This window comes from Pelodiscus sinensis, chromosome 17, assembly GCF_049634645.1.
Source record: "Pelodiscus sinensis isolate JC-2024 chromosome 17, ASM4963464v1, whole genome shotgun sequence".
Classification (NCBI taxonomy): Eukaryota; Metazoa; Chordata; order Testudines; family Trionychidae; genus Pelodiscus; species Pelodiscus sinensis.
Genome location: NC_134727.1, coordinates 41,091,653 through 41,109,461, shown reverse-complemented (window position 1 = coordinate 41,109,461; position 17,809 = coordinate 41,091,653). Strand labels below are relative to the sequence as shown.

General features: G+C 72.7%; 1 protein-coding gene across 2 annotated transcripts in view; it reads right to left on the bottom strand.

Annotated features, from left to right (window-relative positions):
- The window catches only part of CDHR2 (cadherin related family member 2), a 28,392-nt gene extending 10,583 nt beyond the window's left edge, over positions 1 to 17,809 (bottom strand). For both annotated transcript variants that reach the window (XM_075900707.1, XM_075900708.1), the window contains exons 1-20: positions 17,687 to 17,809; positions 16,605 to 16,674; positions 16,307 to 16,372; positions 15,448 to 15,587; positions 14,356 to 14,409; positions 12,826 to 12,915; positions 11,990 to 12,079; positions 11,045 to 11,170; positions 10,822 to 10,965; positions 10,381 to 10,456; positions 9,706 to 9,812; positions 8,779 to 9,006; positions 8,435 to 8,590; positions 6,963 to 7,127; positions 6,801 to 6,862; positions 6,436 to 6,676; positions 5,913 to 6,152; positions 4,776 to 4,845; positions 3,544 to 4,155; positions 28 to 99 (exon numbers count right to left, since the gene is read on the bottom strand). In XM_075900707.1, coding sequence (XP_075756822.1) covers positions 28 to 99; positions 3,544 to 4,155; positions 4,776 to 4,845; positions 5,913 to 6,152; positions 6,436 to 6,676; positions 6,801 to 6,862; positions 6,963 to 7,127; positions 8,435 to 8,590; positions 8,779 to 9,006; positions 9,706 to 9,812; positions 10,381 to 10,456; positions 10,822 to 10,965; positions 11,045 to 11,170; positions 11,990 to 12,079; positions 12,826 to 12,915; positions 14,356 to 14,409; positions 15,448 to 15,587; positions 16,307 to 16,372; positions 16,605 to 16,674; positions 17,687 to 17,794 — 2,917 coding nt within the window. In that variant the 5' untranslated portion in view covers positions 17,795 to 17,809. The remainder of the gene's footprint in view (positions 1 to 27; positions 100 to 3,543; positions 4,156 to 4,775; positions 4,846 to 5,912; positions 6,153 to 6,435; positions 6,677 to 6,800; positions 6,863 to 6,962; positions 7,128 to 8,434; positions 8,591 to 8,778; positions 9,007 to 9,705; positions 9,813 to 10,380; positions 10,457 to 10,821; positions 10,966 to 11,044; positions 11,171 to 11,989; positions 12,080 to 12,825; positions 12,916 to 14,355; positions 14,410 to 15,447; positions 15,588 to 16,306; positions 16,373 to 16,604; positions 16,675 to 17,686) is intronic.

Below are 17,809 nucleotides of genomic sequence, written 5' to 3'. Positions count from 1 at the left end.
AGGCCCCGCGCCCGGGCCGGCTCTCACCGAAGGTCTCGTTCGTGGGCTGGAACCTGGGGCTGTTGTCGTTCACGTCGCTGATCAGGATCGTCAGCGTCTCTGGGAAGGGGCCAAAGCCAGAGCCCCCGTCACAGAGCGCGGGTCTCACGGCCCCCCCGCCCCAGCATCAGGCAGGTCTCCAGCCCCCCGCCCCATGGGCCCTTCCTCCTGCTGTGGGCCAGGCTAGCCAGAATCACGCCCCCAGCCGGGGCTCCAGCCCTGCGCCCCCAGCACCCCCGCTGGGAGACTGGGGCCGGAGTATCCAGGGACCCCCCTGCCAGCGCCCCCCCACAGCGCCCCCTGCTGGGAGACTGGGGCCGGAGTATCCAGGAACCCCCCTGCCAGCGCCCCCCCCCCACAGCGCCCCCTGCTGGGAGACTGGGGCCGGAGTATCCAGGGACCCCCCTGCCAGCGCCCCCCCACAGCGCCCCCTGCTGGGAGACTGGGGCCGGAGTATCCAGGGACCCCCCAGCCAGCGCCCCCCCACAGCGCCCCCTGCTGGGAGACTCTGGGGCTGGAGTATCCAGGGACCCCCCTGCCAGCGCCCCCCCACAGCGCCCCCTGCTGGGAGACTGGGGCCGGAGTATCCAGGGACCCCCCAGCCAGCGCCCCACCCCCCCACAGCGCCCCCTGCTGGGAGACTGGGGCCGGAGTATCCAGGGACCCCCCTGCCAGCGCCCCCCCACAGCGCCCCCTGCTGGGAGACTGGGGCTGGAGTATCCAGGGACCCCCCTGCCAGCGCCCCCCCACAGCGCCCCCTGCTGGGAGACTGGGGCCGGAGTATCCAGGGACCCCCCAGCCAGCGCCCCACCCCCCCACAGCGCCCCCTGCTGGGAGACTGGGGCCGGAGTATCCAGGGACCCCCCAGCCAGCGCCCCACCCCCCCCCACAGCGCCCCCCGCTGGGAGACTGGGGCTGGAGTATCCAGGGACCCCCCAGCCAGCGCCCCCCCACAGCGCCCCCTGCTGGGAGACTGGGGCTGGAGTATCCAGGAACCCCCCAGCCAGCGCCCCCCCCCACAGCGCCCCCCGCTGGGAGACTCTGGGGCTGGAGTATCCAGGGACCCCCCTGCCAGCGCCCCCCCACAGCGCCCCCTGCTGGGAGACTCTGGGGCTGGAGTATCCAGGGACCCCCCCTGCCAGCGCCCCCCCACAGCGCCCCCTGCTGGGAGACTGGGGCCGGAGTATCCAGGGACCCCCCTGCCAGCGCCCCCCCACAGCGCCCCCTGCTGGGAGACTGGGGCTGGAGTATCCAGGGACCCCCCTGCCAGCGCCCCCCCACAGCGCCCCCTGCTGGGAGACTGGGGCCGGAGTATCCAGGGACCCCCCAGCCAGCGCCCCACCCCCCCCACAGCGCCCCCTGCTGGGAGACTGGGGCCGGAGTATCCAGGGACCCCCCAGCCAGCGCCCCACCCCCCCACAGCGCCCCCTGCTGGGAGACTGGGGCCGGAGTATCCAGGGACCCCCCAGCCAGCGCCCCACCCCCCCCCACAGCGCCCCCCGCTGGGAGACTGGGGCTGGAGTATCCAGGGACCCCCCAGCCAGCGCCCCCCCACAGCGCCCCCTGCTGGGAGACTGGGGCTGGAGTATCCAGGAACCCCCCAGCCAGCGCCCCCCCCCCCACAGCGCCCCCCGCTGGGAGACTCTGGGGCTGGAGTATCCAGGGACCCCCCTGCCAGCGCCCCCCCACAGCGCCCCCTGCTGGGAGACTCTGGGGCTGGAGTATCCAGGGACCCCCCTGCCAGCGCCCCCCCCACAGCGCCCCCTGCTGGGAGACTCTGGGGCTGGAGTATCCAGGAACCCCCCAGCCAGCGCCCCCCCCCCCACAGCACCCCCTGCTGGGAGACTGGGGCTGGAGTATCCAGGGACCCCCCTGCCAGCGCCCCCCCCCACAGCGCCCCCCGCTGGGAGACTCTGGGGCCGGAGTATCCAGGAACCCCCCTGCCAGCGCCCCCCCCACAGCGCCCCCTGCTGGGAGACTGGGGCTGGAGTATCCAGGGACCCCCCTGCCAGAGCCCCCCCCACAGCGCCCCCTGCTGGGAGACTGGGGCCGGAGTATCCAGGAACCCCCCTGCCAGCGCCCCCCCACAGCGCCCCCTGCTGGGAGACTCTGGGGCCGGAGTATCCAGGAACCCCCCTGCCAGCGCCCCCCCCACAGCGCCCCCTGCTGGGAGACTGGGGCTGGAGTATCCAGGGACCCCCCCTGCCAGCGCCCCCCCACAGCGCCCCCTGCTGGGAGACTCTGGGGCCGGAGTATCCAGGGACCCCCCTGCCAGCGCCCCCCCCACAGCGCCCCCTGCTGGGAGACTGGGGCCGGAGTATCCAGGGACCCCCCTGCCAGCGCCCCCCCCACAGCGCCCCCTGCTGGGAGACTGGGGCCGGAGTATCCAGGGACCCCCCTGCCAGCGCCCCCCCACAGCGCCCCCTGCTGGGAGACTCTGGGGCCGGAGTATCCAGGAACCCCCCTGCCAGCGCCCCCCCCACAGCGCCCCCTGCTGGGAGACTCTGGGGCCGGAGTATCCAGGGACCCCCCTGCCAGCGCCCCCCCACAGCGCCCCCTGCTGGGAGACTGGGACTGGAGTATCCAGGGACCCCCCTGCCAGCGCCCCCCCCCACAGCGCCCCCTGCTGGGAGACTGGGGCTGGAGTATCCAGGGACCCCCCTGCCAGCGCCCCCCCACAGCGCCCCCTGCTGGGAGACTCTGGGGATGGAGTATCCAGGAACCCCCCAGCCAGCGCCCCCCCACAGCGCCCCCTGCTGGGAGACTCTGGGGATGGAGTATCCAGGAACCCCCCAGCCAGCGCCCCCCCCCACAGCGCCCCCTGCTGGGAGACTCTGGGGCCAGAGTATCCAGGGACCCCCCCAGCCAGCGTCCCACTCCCCACAGCGCCCCCTGCTGGGAGACTCTGGGGCCGGAGTATCCAGGGACCCCCCTGCCAGCGCCCCACCCCCCCCACAGCGCCCCCTGCTGGGAGACTCTGGGGATGGAGTATCCAGGAACCCCCCAGCCAGCGCCCCCCCCCCCACAGCGCCCCCTGCTGGGAGACTCTGGGGCCAGAGTATCCAGGGACCCCCCCAGCCAGCGTCCCACTCCCCACAGCGCCCCCTGCTGGGAGACTCTGGGGCCAGAGTATCCAGGGACCCCCCCAGCCAGTGTCCCACTCCCCACAGCGCCCCCTGCTGGGAGACTCTGGGGCTGGAGTATCCAGGAACCCCCCAGCCAGCGCCCCCCCCCACAGCGTCCCCTGCTGGGAGACTCTGGGGCTGGAATATCCAGGAACCCCCCAGCCAGCGCCCCCCCCACAGCGCCCCCTGCTGGGAGACTCTGGGGCTGGAGTATCCAGGGACCCCCCTGCCAGCGCCCCCCCCCCCCACAGCGCCCTCCTGCTGAGAGACTCTGGGGCTGGAGTATCCAGGATCCCCCCAGGCAGCGCCCCACCCCCACAGCGCCCCCTGCTGGGAGTGGCTGGTGCAAGCAGTGTCGCGCGGGGCGGGGCCAGCCCACCATTGCTGCTGTAGGGGTTGCCCTTCTCGGTGCGCGTGTCCTCCACACGCAGGGTGAGGGTCACCCGGTCGCACGCCTCATAGTCAATCTGCGAGCTGTTCACAAACACGGAGCCGTTGGGTGCCAGGTAGAACCAGCCCTGGCACACGTGGCCCGCGGGAGCCGCACCCTTCTGACAGGCCGTGGCCAGCTCCTGGAAGCGCAGTGAGTGGTTGGTGTCGGGGTCGGAGGCCTGCAGGGTGGTGAGCAGCCCGGGCGGGGCACCCTCGGCCATGCTCACGGCCTTCAGCGAGGCCTGCACCAGGCTGGGCGGCTCGTCGTTCACGTCCAGCACCTGCACCTGCACCGCGGCGGTCACCACGTTGAGCACATCGCCGGTGCCCGTGTTCTCCGCCTGCACCGTCAGGGTGAAGTTCGCCGGGTGCAGCCGGTCGTAGTCCAGCGCCACGTCCGGGTCCAGGGACAGGTTGCCCTGGTAGTGCCCTGGGCGCAGGCGGATGGAGCGCAGGAGGAAGCTGCTGGACCCGCCGCCGCTGACCAACTGGAAGGAGATGCGGTGATGGGCCTCGGTTTGGTCCGCGTCCATCGCCTCCACGCTGCCCACGAAGGCGCCTGGGGGTGGGGGAACCGTCAGCACCATCCCTGCCCTGCTGCCGGACTGTCCCCACTGCCCCTGCCCTGGACTGTCCCACTGCCCCTGCCCCACCCCCAGACTGTCCCCACTGCCCCTGCCGTGCCCCCGGACTGTCCCTACTGCCCCTGCCCCACCCCCAGACTGTCCCCACTGCCCCTGCCCTGCCCCAGACTGTCCCCCACTGCCCCTGCCGTGCCCCCGGACTGTCCCCACTGCCCCTGCCCTACCCCTGGACTGTCCCCCACTGCCCCTGCCGTGCCCCCGGACTGTCCCCCACTGTCCCTGCCCCACCCCCAGACTGTCCCCACTGCCCCTGCCGCACCCCTGGACTGTCCCCACTGCCCCTGCCCTGCCCCCGGACTGTCCCCACTGCCCCTGCCCTGCCCCCGGACTGTCCCCACTGCCCCTGCCCTGCCCCCAGACTGTCCCCACTGCCCCTGCCCCACCCCTGGACTGTCCCCACTGCCCCTGTCCCCGCTCTGCTGCTGGACTGACAGTGCCCCACACCTCCCCACTGTCAGCCCTGCCCCCCAATTGGCCCATTGCTGGGGTTCAGAGTGCCCCACAATGCCCCACCCCGCCGTGCAGCCCCCCGTACCTGCCAGGCCCTCCCGCACGGAGAAGAAAAAGGGCTCGTTGAGGAACACGGGCAGGTTGTCATTAACATCCTAAGGGGAGAAGTACAGGCCCTTAGTGGGCCCCACAGTGCCCAGCTGGACCGGGGCAGACGCAGCAGAGGCAGACTGTGATGGGGTAGACAAAGCCCGACCATCCCGCTGGAGGCCTTTCAGCACCCTGGCCAGTGGCAGGAGCAGTGGAGAGGGCCTCCGAGCAGGGTAGAGCGGCAGCCTTCGCTGCAGCCAATCAGGACGTGGCCGGCTGCTATATAAGGAGCTGCTAGCTAAGGACTGTCAGTTCCTTCCTGGAGCTCAACTGGGGCTTCTGGGCTGACTGGGGCACACCAGAACCTTGGACAGCTCCAATGGGGAGCTGGGCCCCGTACCTGAGCGGCGCTAGATCCTGCGGCTAAAGGCTAGCCAGCGACCGCTCTGCAGAACCCCGGACGAGGGCAATTCAGCAACAGGGCCCTAGAGAAGGGCTGGATGGAACGGCATCCCGGGGAAGTGGTCCTGCCCTGAGGGCGGGGGGCTGGACTCGACCTCTCGAGGTCCCTTCCAGTCCTGTGATTCTATGAAGTGGCCCATGGACATGACCACAACTATGGACTTTGAAACTTGGCAGGTAACGGCTACGCATAGGGTCCCTGGGCCGGGTCCCCGAGGAGAGAGTGGGCCTGGGTCCCCGCCCTCCCCCCACACCCTGCAAACCACACCTGAGTGGGGGGAGGGGGGTGAAAGAAGAGACCTGAACCCTGGCCACAGACTAGACATTGACTCGCCTGCAGCCAGGTGAGTAACTATTGGGAGACCCCCCCCTTCAGCCGCCAAGGGGTGCGTGTACACAGGACCAAACTCGTTACACGGACGCAGGGGGCAGACGTGGCAGTCACAGATACTTCTGCCCATCAGAGAGATTCGGGAGCCCCCATATCTCACCACAGCATGGCCAGGGCCCCGCCCACCCCAGCCTGGCACCCTCAGCAAGCGCAGGGCCCCGCCCACCCCAGCCTGGCACCCTCAGCAAGCGCAGGGCCCCGCCCACCCCAGCCTGGCACCCTCAGCAAGCGCAGGGCCCCGCCCACCCCAGCCTGCCCCCCCATCCCTTGCCTCTTTACCTCCACAGTGATGGTGACGTTGACGAGGGAGCTGAGCGATGGGACACCCAGGTCGTGCACCCGCACGGTCACCACCACCTTCCCCTGCAGCGCCGGGTCGATGGCCTCGCAGTCCAGCGGCCCCACGCTGCGCAGCAGCCCGGTCTCCGGGTCCAGGCTGAAGTTGGTGCTGTAGGGCCCAGGCTCCAGCTGGAAGCGCAGGCGGCTGTTGTTGGTGCCCGGCTCGTCACTGTCAAAGGCCTGGAAAGGAGGCCGCTGGAGCGTCAGGGCGGGATACAGAGCCCCGAGCTCTCCCCACAGGCCCAGGGGCAGGGAGCCCCTCTCCGCGGTACCAGGCCGGCCGTGCTCCCTGTGCCATGCGGCCTCACCTGCCAGCGCCCTGCCCACTCCGCCCTGGCTCCACTGGGGGCCCTGGCCAGGCTTGGTGTCCAGGGGCTCCCCACAGCCCGGGAGGGCCCCAGCGCCCCCACTGGAGGCTCCCGAGGCAGCGCCAGGCCTGGAAGGTGCCCGGGCCCCGCCCCACCTGGATCTGCACACTGACGCTCTGCCCCTCGCTGACGAAGACGTTGTAGGAGCCGCTGAGCACGGGGGGGTTGTCGTTGGCGTCCAGCAGCGAGATCTCGAGGAGGGTGGAGCCGGTCATGTTGCCCCCGTCCACGGCCTGCAGGGTGGCGTAATAGACCGAGCGGGTCTCGCGGTCCAGCCAGCTGCCGTTGTGCACCAGCACCTCCCCGCTGCTGGCGTTCACCGCGAACACGTCCAGGCTGTGGGACGGACGGACAGACAGCGCCTGCGTCACCAGCACGCCGGGCCCGGCCCATCGCCCATGGCAGTGAGGGCGCAGCCGGCCCGGCCCCTGGGGCGCCCGCGGGCAGGCAGGGGACGTACATGCTCTCGGGCAGCAGCCTGTAGGTGATCCTGCCCCAGTCGGCGCTGTCCGGGTCAGTGGCCTGCAAAAGGCGGAAGAGCCCGTTGGTGCCGCGGCAGTGGGACCCCCAAGGTCCCCTGCCCAGGGCGCCCCAGAGCGCGCTGCCCCGCAGGCTCCCTCACCGTGACGTTGGAGACGACGGTGCCCGGCGGGCTGTTCTCCAGCACCTGCAGCCTGTAGACGTCCTGCCCGAACGTGGGGCTGTGGTCGTTGACGTCTAGCACGTGGATGGTCACCATGGCGCTGGAGCAGCAGTTCCCGGGGTTCCCGGTGTCGTTGGCAACGATCTGCAGGATGGGGAGGGGCCGTGTCACCCCTAAACCCACCAAGCCCCCTCCCGGGGAAGGGAATGTCTGACCCACACCTGCCAAGCCCCCCATCTTCACCCTGCTGGCCCCACTGGGCTATCTGTGGGGCTGCCTGTGACCGTGGCCAAGGCCAGGGGCACGCGGCTGGAGCTGCCCTGACCGCGGGGGCTGCTGCCCAGCTCCCCCCTGCAGCGACGTGGGCCCGGGCCCCTCGACGTGGAGGGCAGGCTGGGCAGCACCTGTCGCACGGCGCCAAGGAGGATCTTTGGGCAGCCCCCGGAGAGCAGGGTGGTCCCCCCCCCCACCAGCCCAGCCCGATGGGATGTGGCTCCCTGCAGCCAGCTGGGAGCTGCCAGGAGGGCGCCACCAAGGATTTGGGGCCGGACGCGCTGCCTGCCTCACGCTGCCAGGTCTCAGCAGAGCACAGCGCTGGCCCCAGGGCGAGGGGGCAGGGCCCCCTGGCCAGCAGCTGGCTGGGCCCAGGGCTCGCCTGGCTCGGGGCCCAGTGGGGCGCTGCTGAGCTGTGCCCGGGACAGCAGAGCAGCGTTGCAACTGCTGCTCTAGGGGTGCACCCAGTCCTGGGCCAGGGCCGGGGGGGCCTGCGTGTGCCCCTGGCGCTGGCTGTGCGGGAAGCGCTGGGGGCTTGCTCTGGCGGCTGTTCACAACCCCGGAGGCTTGGCCAGCCCGTTGTGAATGGACGCACCCGCCGGTCAATGGGCCCAGGCACGCTCCGACCCGCACGGGAGCCTGGCCCGGGGACTCCAGACGCGGCAGAGCAGGGGCTCCCTGCACTGGGTCCCCAAGCCGGCTCTCCCTGCCAGAGGAGCTCTGCTCAGAGCAAGGGCCCAGGGCCCCTCCCGGCTGCGGAGGGAGCCGAGACTTGGCTGGAACCGGCCGCCGGCTCCGCCTCTGCTCCAAGCCGGAGCCCAGGGCTTTGCCGTTGGTGCCTGTTTGATTCCTTCAACGCCATCCCCCTCCCAGCGCGGCCCGCACGGCCCCTAGGCTGCAGGCCCAAGGACGGGCCCCTCCGCTCTGGGGGCCTAAGCGACACATTGCCCGGGACGTGGCTGGGGCGTTGGGATCGGCAGCCCCTTCCCAGGCAAGCGGGACTGCCGGGAGTCGGCTGCTGGAGGCACAGGGGGCTGGCGGGCGGGCGGGGGACCAGCCTTGGGTGGGAAGGAGCCCAGCCCCTGAGCAATTCACTCGGATGACCCCTCCCCCCCCCAGCAGCACCTCCTGAGACCCCCACGCTCCGTCCTCTCCCCTGCACCCTCTGTGGCTCTCACCTCCACGGTCATCTGATGGAACCGCTCGTAATCCACCATGCTGGGGTCCTTCACCAGGATCTGCACCGCCCCGGTGCCCGTCAGCCGCGAGGGCGAGACTGAGAAGGTGGCAGCAGCCTGGCCCTGCAGCCGCAGCTCGAAGGTGCCGTTGGTGCCCTGTCCAGGAGAGAGCAGAGAGACAGCTGGGGGCCTGCCCCAGGCCGGCCGGACCCTACGGGGGAGCAAGCGGGCCTGGGCCTGGCCCTGGCCCTGACCCCGCTGATGGCCCCGGCCCCGCCCCCGCCCTGCCCCAGCTCTGGTCTCCTAGCCTGGCCCAGAGGCAGGGGTGGCCCAGCACCGCTCACCTTGTCTGGGTCGTGGGCAACGATGCTCAGGTTGCCCACGGGCACGCGGGCGGGGGCGTGCTCCTCGATGGAGCCCTGGAAGTGGGTCTGGGGGGCGGCGAAGTCGCAGGCGGGGAGCTCGCACTGGTAGAACTGGGGGCTGTTGTCATTGACGTCGGTCACCTGGATGGTCACCGTAGCGCTGGCCTGGGCCGCCTGGGCGTAGATGTCCAGCTTCTCCTCCTGCGCCTGGGCGAGGGCAGGCCAGTCAGCTGGGGCAGAAGGGGGAAGGGCACCGGGGCGGGCGGGGGGGTGAGCACGGGGGGAGTTTTGGGGGCTCGGGGGGGGAGTTACATACAGGGGGGCTCAGTGCCCGGCAGTTACTGGCTGGAGGGATCCTTCGCTGTTCAAAGCTCCACAGCCCCTCCTGCTGGGTGCGGCTGGGGGTCGCTCTGGGCGGGAGAACGGGGGGCGCTATTCCCGCTGGGGGGGGAGGGGACCCCCCGAGGGGCTCACGGCGGAGGAAGGCGGCTGGAGGCCCTGAGAGGCGCCGTCCCGGAGGTGGAGGGGCGACCCTCCCAGGTGAGAGGGGCCCCCCAGAGAGGGTCGCTGCACTGGAGTGGCCCCCTGAGGAAGGGCTGTCTCACTGTCGCTGGAGGGGGGGCTCCCCGAGAAGGAGCACTGAGGGGGGGTCCGCCCAGGAGCCGAGGGGCCAAGGGTGGTGCCACCTGGGAGCCGTGACAGGGCACTGGGGGAGGGGATGAGGCACTGGAGGGTAGGGGGTGGGTCCTGGGGGGCCAGAGCACTGGAGGGGGGGGCGGGGTTGGGGGCGGGGGTCACTGGAGAGGATGGGCCAGGGGCTGGGGTGGGGAGGGGCGTGGCTTGGAAGCTGGGGGCGGAGGCATGAGGGGGGGGCAGGGCTCCCCCAGCTGCCCCCCCCTCACTCACCAGCACGTGCAGCAACACCTCCTCGCTGGGCAGCTGCTCCCTGTCCAGGGCGCGGTGCAGGGTGATGGTGCCCGTGGTGAGGTTGATGGCGAAGGGCCCGCTGGCATCTGGGGACGGGCGAGGGGCTGAGGCTGGCTGGGGGCAGAGCCCAAGGGCCCTGGGGGCACAACCCCGGGGGACTGTCCCCTGGGGGGATCACGCCTGCCCCGGCCCCCGCCCCACGTGGCCCGCACAGGCGGCTCCTGCCCCCGGGCTGCCCTGGCAGGATGGCACCGCTGCTCCGCGCGTGCCAGGGAGCCATGCCCACGTGGGCTGGGTGCCGCTGGGGGGCAGGCGTGCTGGGCCTCCCGATCTCCTGCCCCTCCCGCCAGGGCCTCCCCGCGCACCTGCCTGGGGCGCTGCTCTGTGGGCTGGGTAACGGCGCCCGGCTGCTCCCCAGGGCCTGCCCCAGGCGTGGGGCCGAAGGGCCGTGGGACCCCCCAGCTACTGCACAGGGCTGGGCCCCTGCTCCGGCCCCCCAACTCTGCCTCCGTGTGACTGAGGCCCATGCCCCCACACATCCACCCAGTGACTGCCCCAGCTGCCCCATGCACCCGAGCCCCCCCCGCTGGCCCCTGCGCCAAGGGGCATGGCCCCAAGGGGGCTGGCGGAGCCCCGGCCCTGCCCGGCACTCACCCAGGAGGCTGTAGTTGACGGCGTAGTTCACACCCTTGTCTCTGTCCACGGCCAACACGCTCAGCACCGGGGTGCCCTGGAACCAGGAGTTGGTGAGGGGGGGACCTGGCCTCCCCCCCCCCCCGCGTTGCCCCCACCCGCCTGGGCCCAGCTCACCCCTCCCCACTGCCCGGGCACAGACGGGGGTGCAGGGCTGGCTTGCCCCGGGGGAAGGGGTCTCGGCAGCTCCTTCCCCCGGCTCTTAGGGGGTCCACTGGCTCCTGCCCCCCAGAGCGGGCGCGGGACCCTCCCAGCCTCCCCGGCTCCCGCAGCCAGCCCTGGCCCAGGGCATGCTGGGAGCTGGGGTCTCCATGGGCCATGCCAGCCGAGGGCAGGGACCCCCCACATCGCGGCCGCGGCATGGCAGCAGCAGGGCGTCTGGCCGGGGGCGGGGCCGCTTACCAGGGGGCAGTTCTCGGGCACGGAGGCCACGTAGGGCTCGCCCAGGAACTGCGGGGCCAGGTCGGGCTCGTCCAGCACGTTGACGGACAGGTAGGCGACCGAGCTCTGGTGGACGAGCGCGCTGTTTAGCAGGCCCCCGCCGTCCTGGGGAGCAGAGATCCCGTGAGACCCGGCCAGCAGCCCCCCGGCCCCCCCGCCCGCGCCCCGTTCCCCCCCCACGCACCGTGGCCTTGATCTGCAGCTGGTAGTAGGTGCTCTGGCTGGTGTAGCTCAGGGAGCCGTTCAGCACCAGCGTCCCGTTGGGCAGCATGGAGAACAGCAGGTGGTTCTTCGCATCGTCGGGGGTCACCTGGGGGGCCAGGAGGGGGCAGCCCGAGCTGGGTGCAGAGCCAGACCTGTCCCCCAGGACCCTCGTCCCCACCCCCGAGAGCCCCAGGGCCACGGGGGAGCAGCCGGCCGGGCCCCCGCAGCCCGTGCTCCTCCTAGGCATGGGCCCCCACAGCCCTGGCCCCCAGCGCCGGCTGGGGCACAGCGACCAGAGCCCCCCCCGCCACCAGCTGGCTCCCCCACTCCCTGCCCTCCCCCCAGCGTCCCCTCCTCACAGCCAGGGCAGGGGGACGCTGGCGGCCAGCGTGGAGCAGTGCTGCTCTCTGGCGGCTGCTGGGGAGGTGGCTGTGCCCAGCCGGGGAGTCCCCGAGGGGGGGCTGCCGGGCGGTGGCTTGAGGCAGATGGATGGACAGGCAGCTGGGGGGGGGGACTTGTCACATCCTGCAGGGCCAGGCTCTCGCTCCCCCGCCCGCCAGGCTCCCAGAGACCCGCCTGTGCTGGCCCGGCCTCGCCACCCGCTGGGGAGCCGTCGTGCCCCTCAGCCGGCGTGGGGCGGCTCTCCCCGCCTCCCCCTCCCCCAAGGCAGCTCCCTCCACCCCACCCCACCCTGACCCCCAAGGCAGCTTCCCCTGCCCCCCCAAGGCAGCTCCCCCCACCCCACCCCACCCCACCCCACCCTTCCTCCCAAGGCAGCTCCCCTTGCCCTGCTCTGTCCCACGCTGCCCCCCAAGGCAGCTCACCCCCCCTGCCCTGCTCCACCCCACCCTGCCCCCCGAGGTGGCTGCCCCCCGCCCCACAGAAGTGACCGGCCCCCCCCCCCAAGGCAGCTGCCCGCACTCACCGACGCGACCTCGTAGTGCACTCTGGCGGCGTTGCCCAGGTCGGGGTCCTTGGCCAGCACCGTGTAGATGACGCTGCCTCTGGGCCAGGCCTGGAACACAGGGTGTGGGTCCCGCTGGCTGGGGAGGTGCCAGGGGCAGCCCCCCGAGGGCTGCGGACTGGTGGGAGCTTGGCTTGGGCCGGTGCCTTGTCCCTCCCGCCACCCGCCTGCACGAGGAACCGGGGGGGGCTGCGCGGGGCAGTTGCGCTGACCAGCTCTGACTCCTCCCTCCCGTCTTCCTGGCTCTCGCCGCCCCTCGTGCTACGCCCTGCGCAGGGCTACTCCACACGTGGCCTGTGGGCGGCCCGTGGCCCGTGGCCAGCAGCCGCTGTGTTTGTGGGCCTAGCAGGGTTGTAGCCCAGGGCCTGCACGGTCGCTGCTCACGGACAGGGCTCCGTGCTGCATTTTGTTACGGGGGCCTGCGTGCTGTGTGCTCTGGCCTTGATCTGTGTATTCGTGCCTGGCCGTGGGAAAGCAGTGATTTGCATACATTTGCATATACATCTGCATGTACGCAACAGCCCCGCGACCCCTCACAGCCCCCCGAGGCTGCCATGGGGACAGGGCCTGCAGGTCCGTCCCACGTGCACTGCTCCAGAGCCCCCCAGGGGCCGTGCCAAGCAACACCCGCGGGGACCGGCTCAGCGCCTGCGGAGGACAGCGGCTGCCCGTCCTGTTCCGGCCCGGCGGGGGCATGCTGGCTCTGGGGGCTGAGGAGAAGCAGGGCCGGGCTCGGCTGCACGGCCCGGGGAGGGGCCGGCCGGGGGGAAGCGGGGCGGGCCTGGCGGGGCGCGCACCTCGGAGACGTTGGCGACGTAGGGCTGGCCCTGGAAAATGGGGGCGTTGTCGTTCCGGTCCTCTACAATGATGGGCAGCTTCTTCGACACCTGCCAGAGCAGAGGCGCCGGCTCAGGGACGGGCGGCTCCGGACCCCGCCCAGCCGGCCCCGCAGCCGCGCCAGGACTCACCAGCTCCGCCAGGCCTGGACTTGACCCGGCCAGGCCACCTGCTGCCACTACCACCCCAAAGAGCTGCCAGCCCTGCCCACGGGGCTTCACCTGGCCACTCCCCATGCACCGACATGCACGGCTGCTGCCCCTCCCCGCTGCTCTGCCAGCCTCTGACCCCCCGGCACGGACGCTGCCAGCCCCTACCTACCCCGCACGGCCACTGCCAGCCCCTACCCCCCCCCCGCACGGCCGCTGCCAGCCCCTACCCCCCCCCCCGCACGGCCACTGCCAGCCCCTACCCCCCCCCCCGCACGGCCACTGCCAGCCCCTACCCCCCCAGCACGGCCGCTGCCAGCCCCTACCCCCCCCGGCACGGCCGCTGCCAGCCCCTACCCCCCCGGCACGGCCGCTGCCAGCCCCTACCCCCCCGCACGGCCGCTGCCAGCCCCTACCCCCCCCAGCACGGCCGCTGCCAGCCCCTACCCCCCCGGCACGGCCGCTGCCAGCCCCTACCCCCCCGGCACGGCCGCTGCCAGCCCCTACCCCCCCGGCACGGCCGCTGCCAGCCCCTACCCCCCCGGCACGGCCGCTGCCAGCCCCTACCCCCCCCAGCACGGCCGCTGCCAGCCCCTACCCCCCCGGCACGGCCGCTGCCAGCCCCTACCCCCCCCGGCACGGCCGCTGCCAGCCCCTACCCCCCCGGCACGGCCGCTGCCAGCCCCTACCCCCCCCAGCACGGCCGCTGCCAGCCCCTACCCCCCCCCCCGCACGGCCGCTGCCAGCCCCTACCCCCCCCCCCGGCACGGCCGCTGCCAGCCCCTACCCCCCCCCCGGCACGGCCGCTGCCAGCCCCTACCCCCCCCCCCGGCACGGCCGCTGCCAGCCCCTACCCCCCCCCCGCACGGCCACTGCCAGCCCCTACCCCCCCAGCACGGCCGCTGCCAGCCCCTACCCCCCCGGCACGGCCGCTGCCAGCCCCTACCCCCCCGGCACGGCCGCTGCCAGCCCCTACCCCCCCCCCAGCACGGCCGCTGCCAGCCCCTACCCCCCCCCCCGCACGGCCGCTGCCAGCCCCTACCCCCCCCCCGGCACGGCCGCTGCCAGCCCCTACCCCCCCCCCGGCACGGCCGCTGCCAGCCCCTACCCCCCCCGGCACGGCCGCTGCCAGCCCCTACGCCCCCCGCACGGCCGCTGCCAGCCCCTACCCCCCCCGCACGGCCGCTGCCAGCCCCTACCCTCCCCAGCACGGCTGCTGCCAGCCCCTACCCCCCCGGCACGGCCGCTGCCAGCCCCTACCCCCCCAGCACGGCTGCTGCCAGCCCCTACCCCCCCGGCACGGCCGCTGCCAGCCCCTACCCCCCCTGCACAGCCGCTCACCGGGGTGTTGATCTGGTCTGTTACTGTGATGGTGACGCTGAGTCTGGTTTTCGCCTGGACAGAAGCACAAGGGGGGTGATTTGCCCAGGGGACACCCCAGCCCCTCCCCCTCCCCCGTGCCCCGAGTCGCCCCAGGAGTCACGGTGACTCCTCCCAAAGCAGATCCTGGTGGGGCCTAGGCGAGCTGCCCCTGACGGGGTGGGGGGGGTGTCCTGTAGGGGACAAGGGAACCGCGGGGCCCCTCACTGCCAGCCTGGGACGCCTCCCGAGTCTCCCCTTGCTATTGTGGGGAAAATCCAATAACTCCAGTTGTGTCTAAGGGGGGACTGTGCAGGAATCAAAACTCCCTAAAGAAAACGGCTGGAGGGGTTACAAGTTTTCCAGGCCTCTCCCTGTGACAGAGAGAAATGAACTAAACTCTGACCAAGACCCTTCCAATGCCTCCTAGCTCAAGGTCATGGAGCCTCCGAGTCTGGCACAATGTGCCATGTAACCCTCGTCTCTGTCAGTTTGCCTGGGAGACTCCTCACTCAGGTTCTCGCGGCTTTGTTCTGTGAAACTGACTTCTAGCCCTCCTGGGGGCAACAGAAACCTCTCCCAGTGCTTCTGCCCAGACTTTGAGATGTTAAAGAACAATCCACAACTGGGCTGTCTGAGCATCCTGTGAATAGGATCCCTGCATCTGTCTGTCAGGGCTGCTGCTTCTCTCTTGGTGTGCCAGCCTGCAGGCAGCATAAAGTTTCCCTTCTAGGTTTCTCTCCTGCCTCACTGATTTGACCTCCGGCCTCGGACCCTTCTGGGGGCCCTGTACCCCAGGGGAGCGAGATTTCCCCCCTCACTGGCCGGGCTGGGCATCCACTCCCGCGCTCAGCCCCTGCCCTCCAGCACCCCACGCAGCAGGCAGAGGCTTGGCTGCCCCCTCCCCCGGATCTGCGAGTGCCAGGCCCCTCGGGGGGGTCTCATGGCTGCGGCCTGGCACCGCCAAGGGAGGTGGCAGGGAGCAAACGGGGCGCCCGCCGGGCGGCACAAGTGCCAGAGTGGCTGAGGGCCCCGGTCCCCATCGCTCTGCACCGCGCCCACCAGCCCCCTCACCTCCCGGTCCAGCGAGGCGGCCAGCAGCACCTGGCCCGTGGAGGCGTTGACGGAGAAGTAGGGGGCGTCCTGCCCGGACATGCTGTAGAGCAACCGGGCATCATCGGCGTCCACAGCCCTCAGCCAGAAGGCCGTGCTTCCTGCGGGCGAGGGGAGCCGTGCCGGTGGGGCAGGCCTGGTGGGGAGATGGGCCTCGCCTGCCAGGCCCTCCCGCACGGAGCCGAGAGAGGCCGGCACAAGCCAGCAGCGGGAAGGGAGACCGGTGAAGTGCCCTGGCTTTCTGAAGCCTGTGTGCCTCGGTTTCCCCTGCCCTGTGCGTGGCTGCAGAGGGGTGTCCTGAGGCAGGCTGGGCCGGAGGGGGAGCATGTCCCTGCTCCCTGCGCCGGGACGGGGCCCGGCGAACACTGGTGAGTCTGACCCACCTCAGCGGCGAGTCCCCGCAACGGCCCCAGCCCCTCACGGCCAGCGCCCGGGGAGACGGGTCCCTCGTGGCGGGCGCTGGCGCAGCCCCCAGCTGCAGAGCAAAGGCTGGGGACCAGCGGGGGGGTCAGGGCTGGTTCTGGGGGAGCCCGGCTCTCCCTGGGCTCTGCGCTGGCCAGGCTGGGCTGCACCGAGACGCCCCCGTGCCGGCTCTGTCTCGCTGGGCAGAGCGGCGGGGCGGGGCGGGGGCACCTGGAGGAACCGCGGGCGCCCGCACGCTCTGGGGGCTCCCCGCTGTTGGCCCTGCCTTGCTCCTTGCAGGAGGCGCCGTTTGGGGAGAAGGTGGGGCGGGTGGAAGGGGGCCAGGAGCTCGGCCCCTCCGGGTCCCCCAGCCCTGGCACCTGCGCTGGCTCTGGCCGGCCCCCGGCGCCGCACTCACCCACGGGCAGGTCCTCGGCCACATACTCGATGGACATGTTGAAGGTCAGGGCCGTGTTCCCGGAAACTGCGACGAGACGTTGGCCCGGCATTAAGCCTGTGCAGAGCCCCGAGCACGGCAGCCTGGGCCCTGCCCTCAGCCCCCAGAGCTGGCAGCTGGGTCTCCTGCCCCGGCCCCTCGCACCCCAGCTCCAGGGGGCAGCACCCACTGCTGCAGGGCCGGACGGGAGAGGGGCTCTGGGGACCCGAGTGCGCCTCCCCACCCCGTCCTTGCCCCGCGGGCCATGCCCCCGCCTTACCCGCCGCCAGGAGCAAGGGCAGCAGCAGCAGCAGGCACCGGGCCATCCTGCCGCAGGGTCCTGCCAGCACCTGGGGGGAACAGAGCTTCAGTGAGGGCACCAGCCCCCCGGGCACGTCCCTCCCCCTGCAGCCACCTCCACTGGCCCCAGCTGCTGGGGTGTGGCCCCCATGCCCAGCCGGGCCCCTGGTGGCTCACCTGGGCGGTGCTGCTAGCAGGGCAGGGTGTGGCCAGGGGAGGGGCACCTGGAGGGGGCAGGGCAGGGCCCTGGGGGCGCCCCAGGCAGCTGGCTCTCCCACGCCCAGCACACCCGGCAGCTCCAGGGCTGCAGGTGACGCAGCGGCAGGGAGCCCGTTCCCCGGAGGGAGCAGGCCCCACCGGCCTGAAGGGCAGGTGCATGGGGGGGCCAGCCCGGGATGGGCGGGGGAAGCCAGTCTGGGGGGTGGGGGGGCTGGATGGGAGGGGCTGGCCCGGGGGAGTGGGGGGGGGCTGGCCTGGTGGGGGGCCAGCCCGGGATGGGCGGGGGAAGCCGGTCTGGGGGGTGGGGGGCTGGCCGGGAGGGGCTGGCCCGGGAGCGGGGGGGGGGAGCTGGCCGGGAGGGGCTGGCCCGGGAGCGGGGGGGGGGGCTGGCCGGGAGGGGCTGGCCCGGGAGTGGGGGGGGGGAGCTGGCCGGGAGGGGCTGGCCCGGGAGCGGGGGGGGCTGGCCTGGTGGGGGCCAGCCCGGGATGGGCGGGGGAAGCCGGTCTGGGGGGTGGGGGGCTGGCCGGGAGGGGCTGGCCCGGGAGCGGGGGGGGGCTGGCCGGGAGGGGCTGGCCAGGGAGCGGGGGGGGGGGGCTGGCCGGGAGGGGCTGCCAGGGAGGGCGAGTGACGCTGATGATCCGGACTTTCTCTTCCGGCCCCTGGGCGCTGCATCGCTTGGGCCTCGCTGGTGCCCGGCAGCATCCTGGGACCACCCCGCTCCCGGTGCCCCCCCGCCCCCAGTGCCCCCCTTGCCAGGATGCTGCTCCGTGCCGCGGTTTCCCCCGGCCAGGCCCAGCCGCCTGGGCTCCCCCAGGCCAGCGGGGCCCTGCCCGGTGCCCCTACCTGCGTCCTGGGGCCGGCTCTGGGATGCTGCCCCACCGGCAGCTTGGCACCCGGCTCTCTGACCACAACAGACCTTTGGCTCCTGCTATAATGGGGCTGATGAATCATTAACTGCAATTGGCG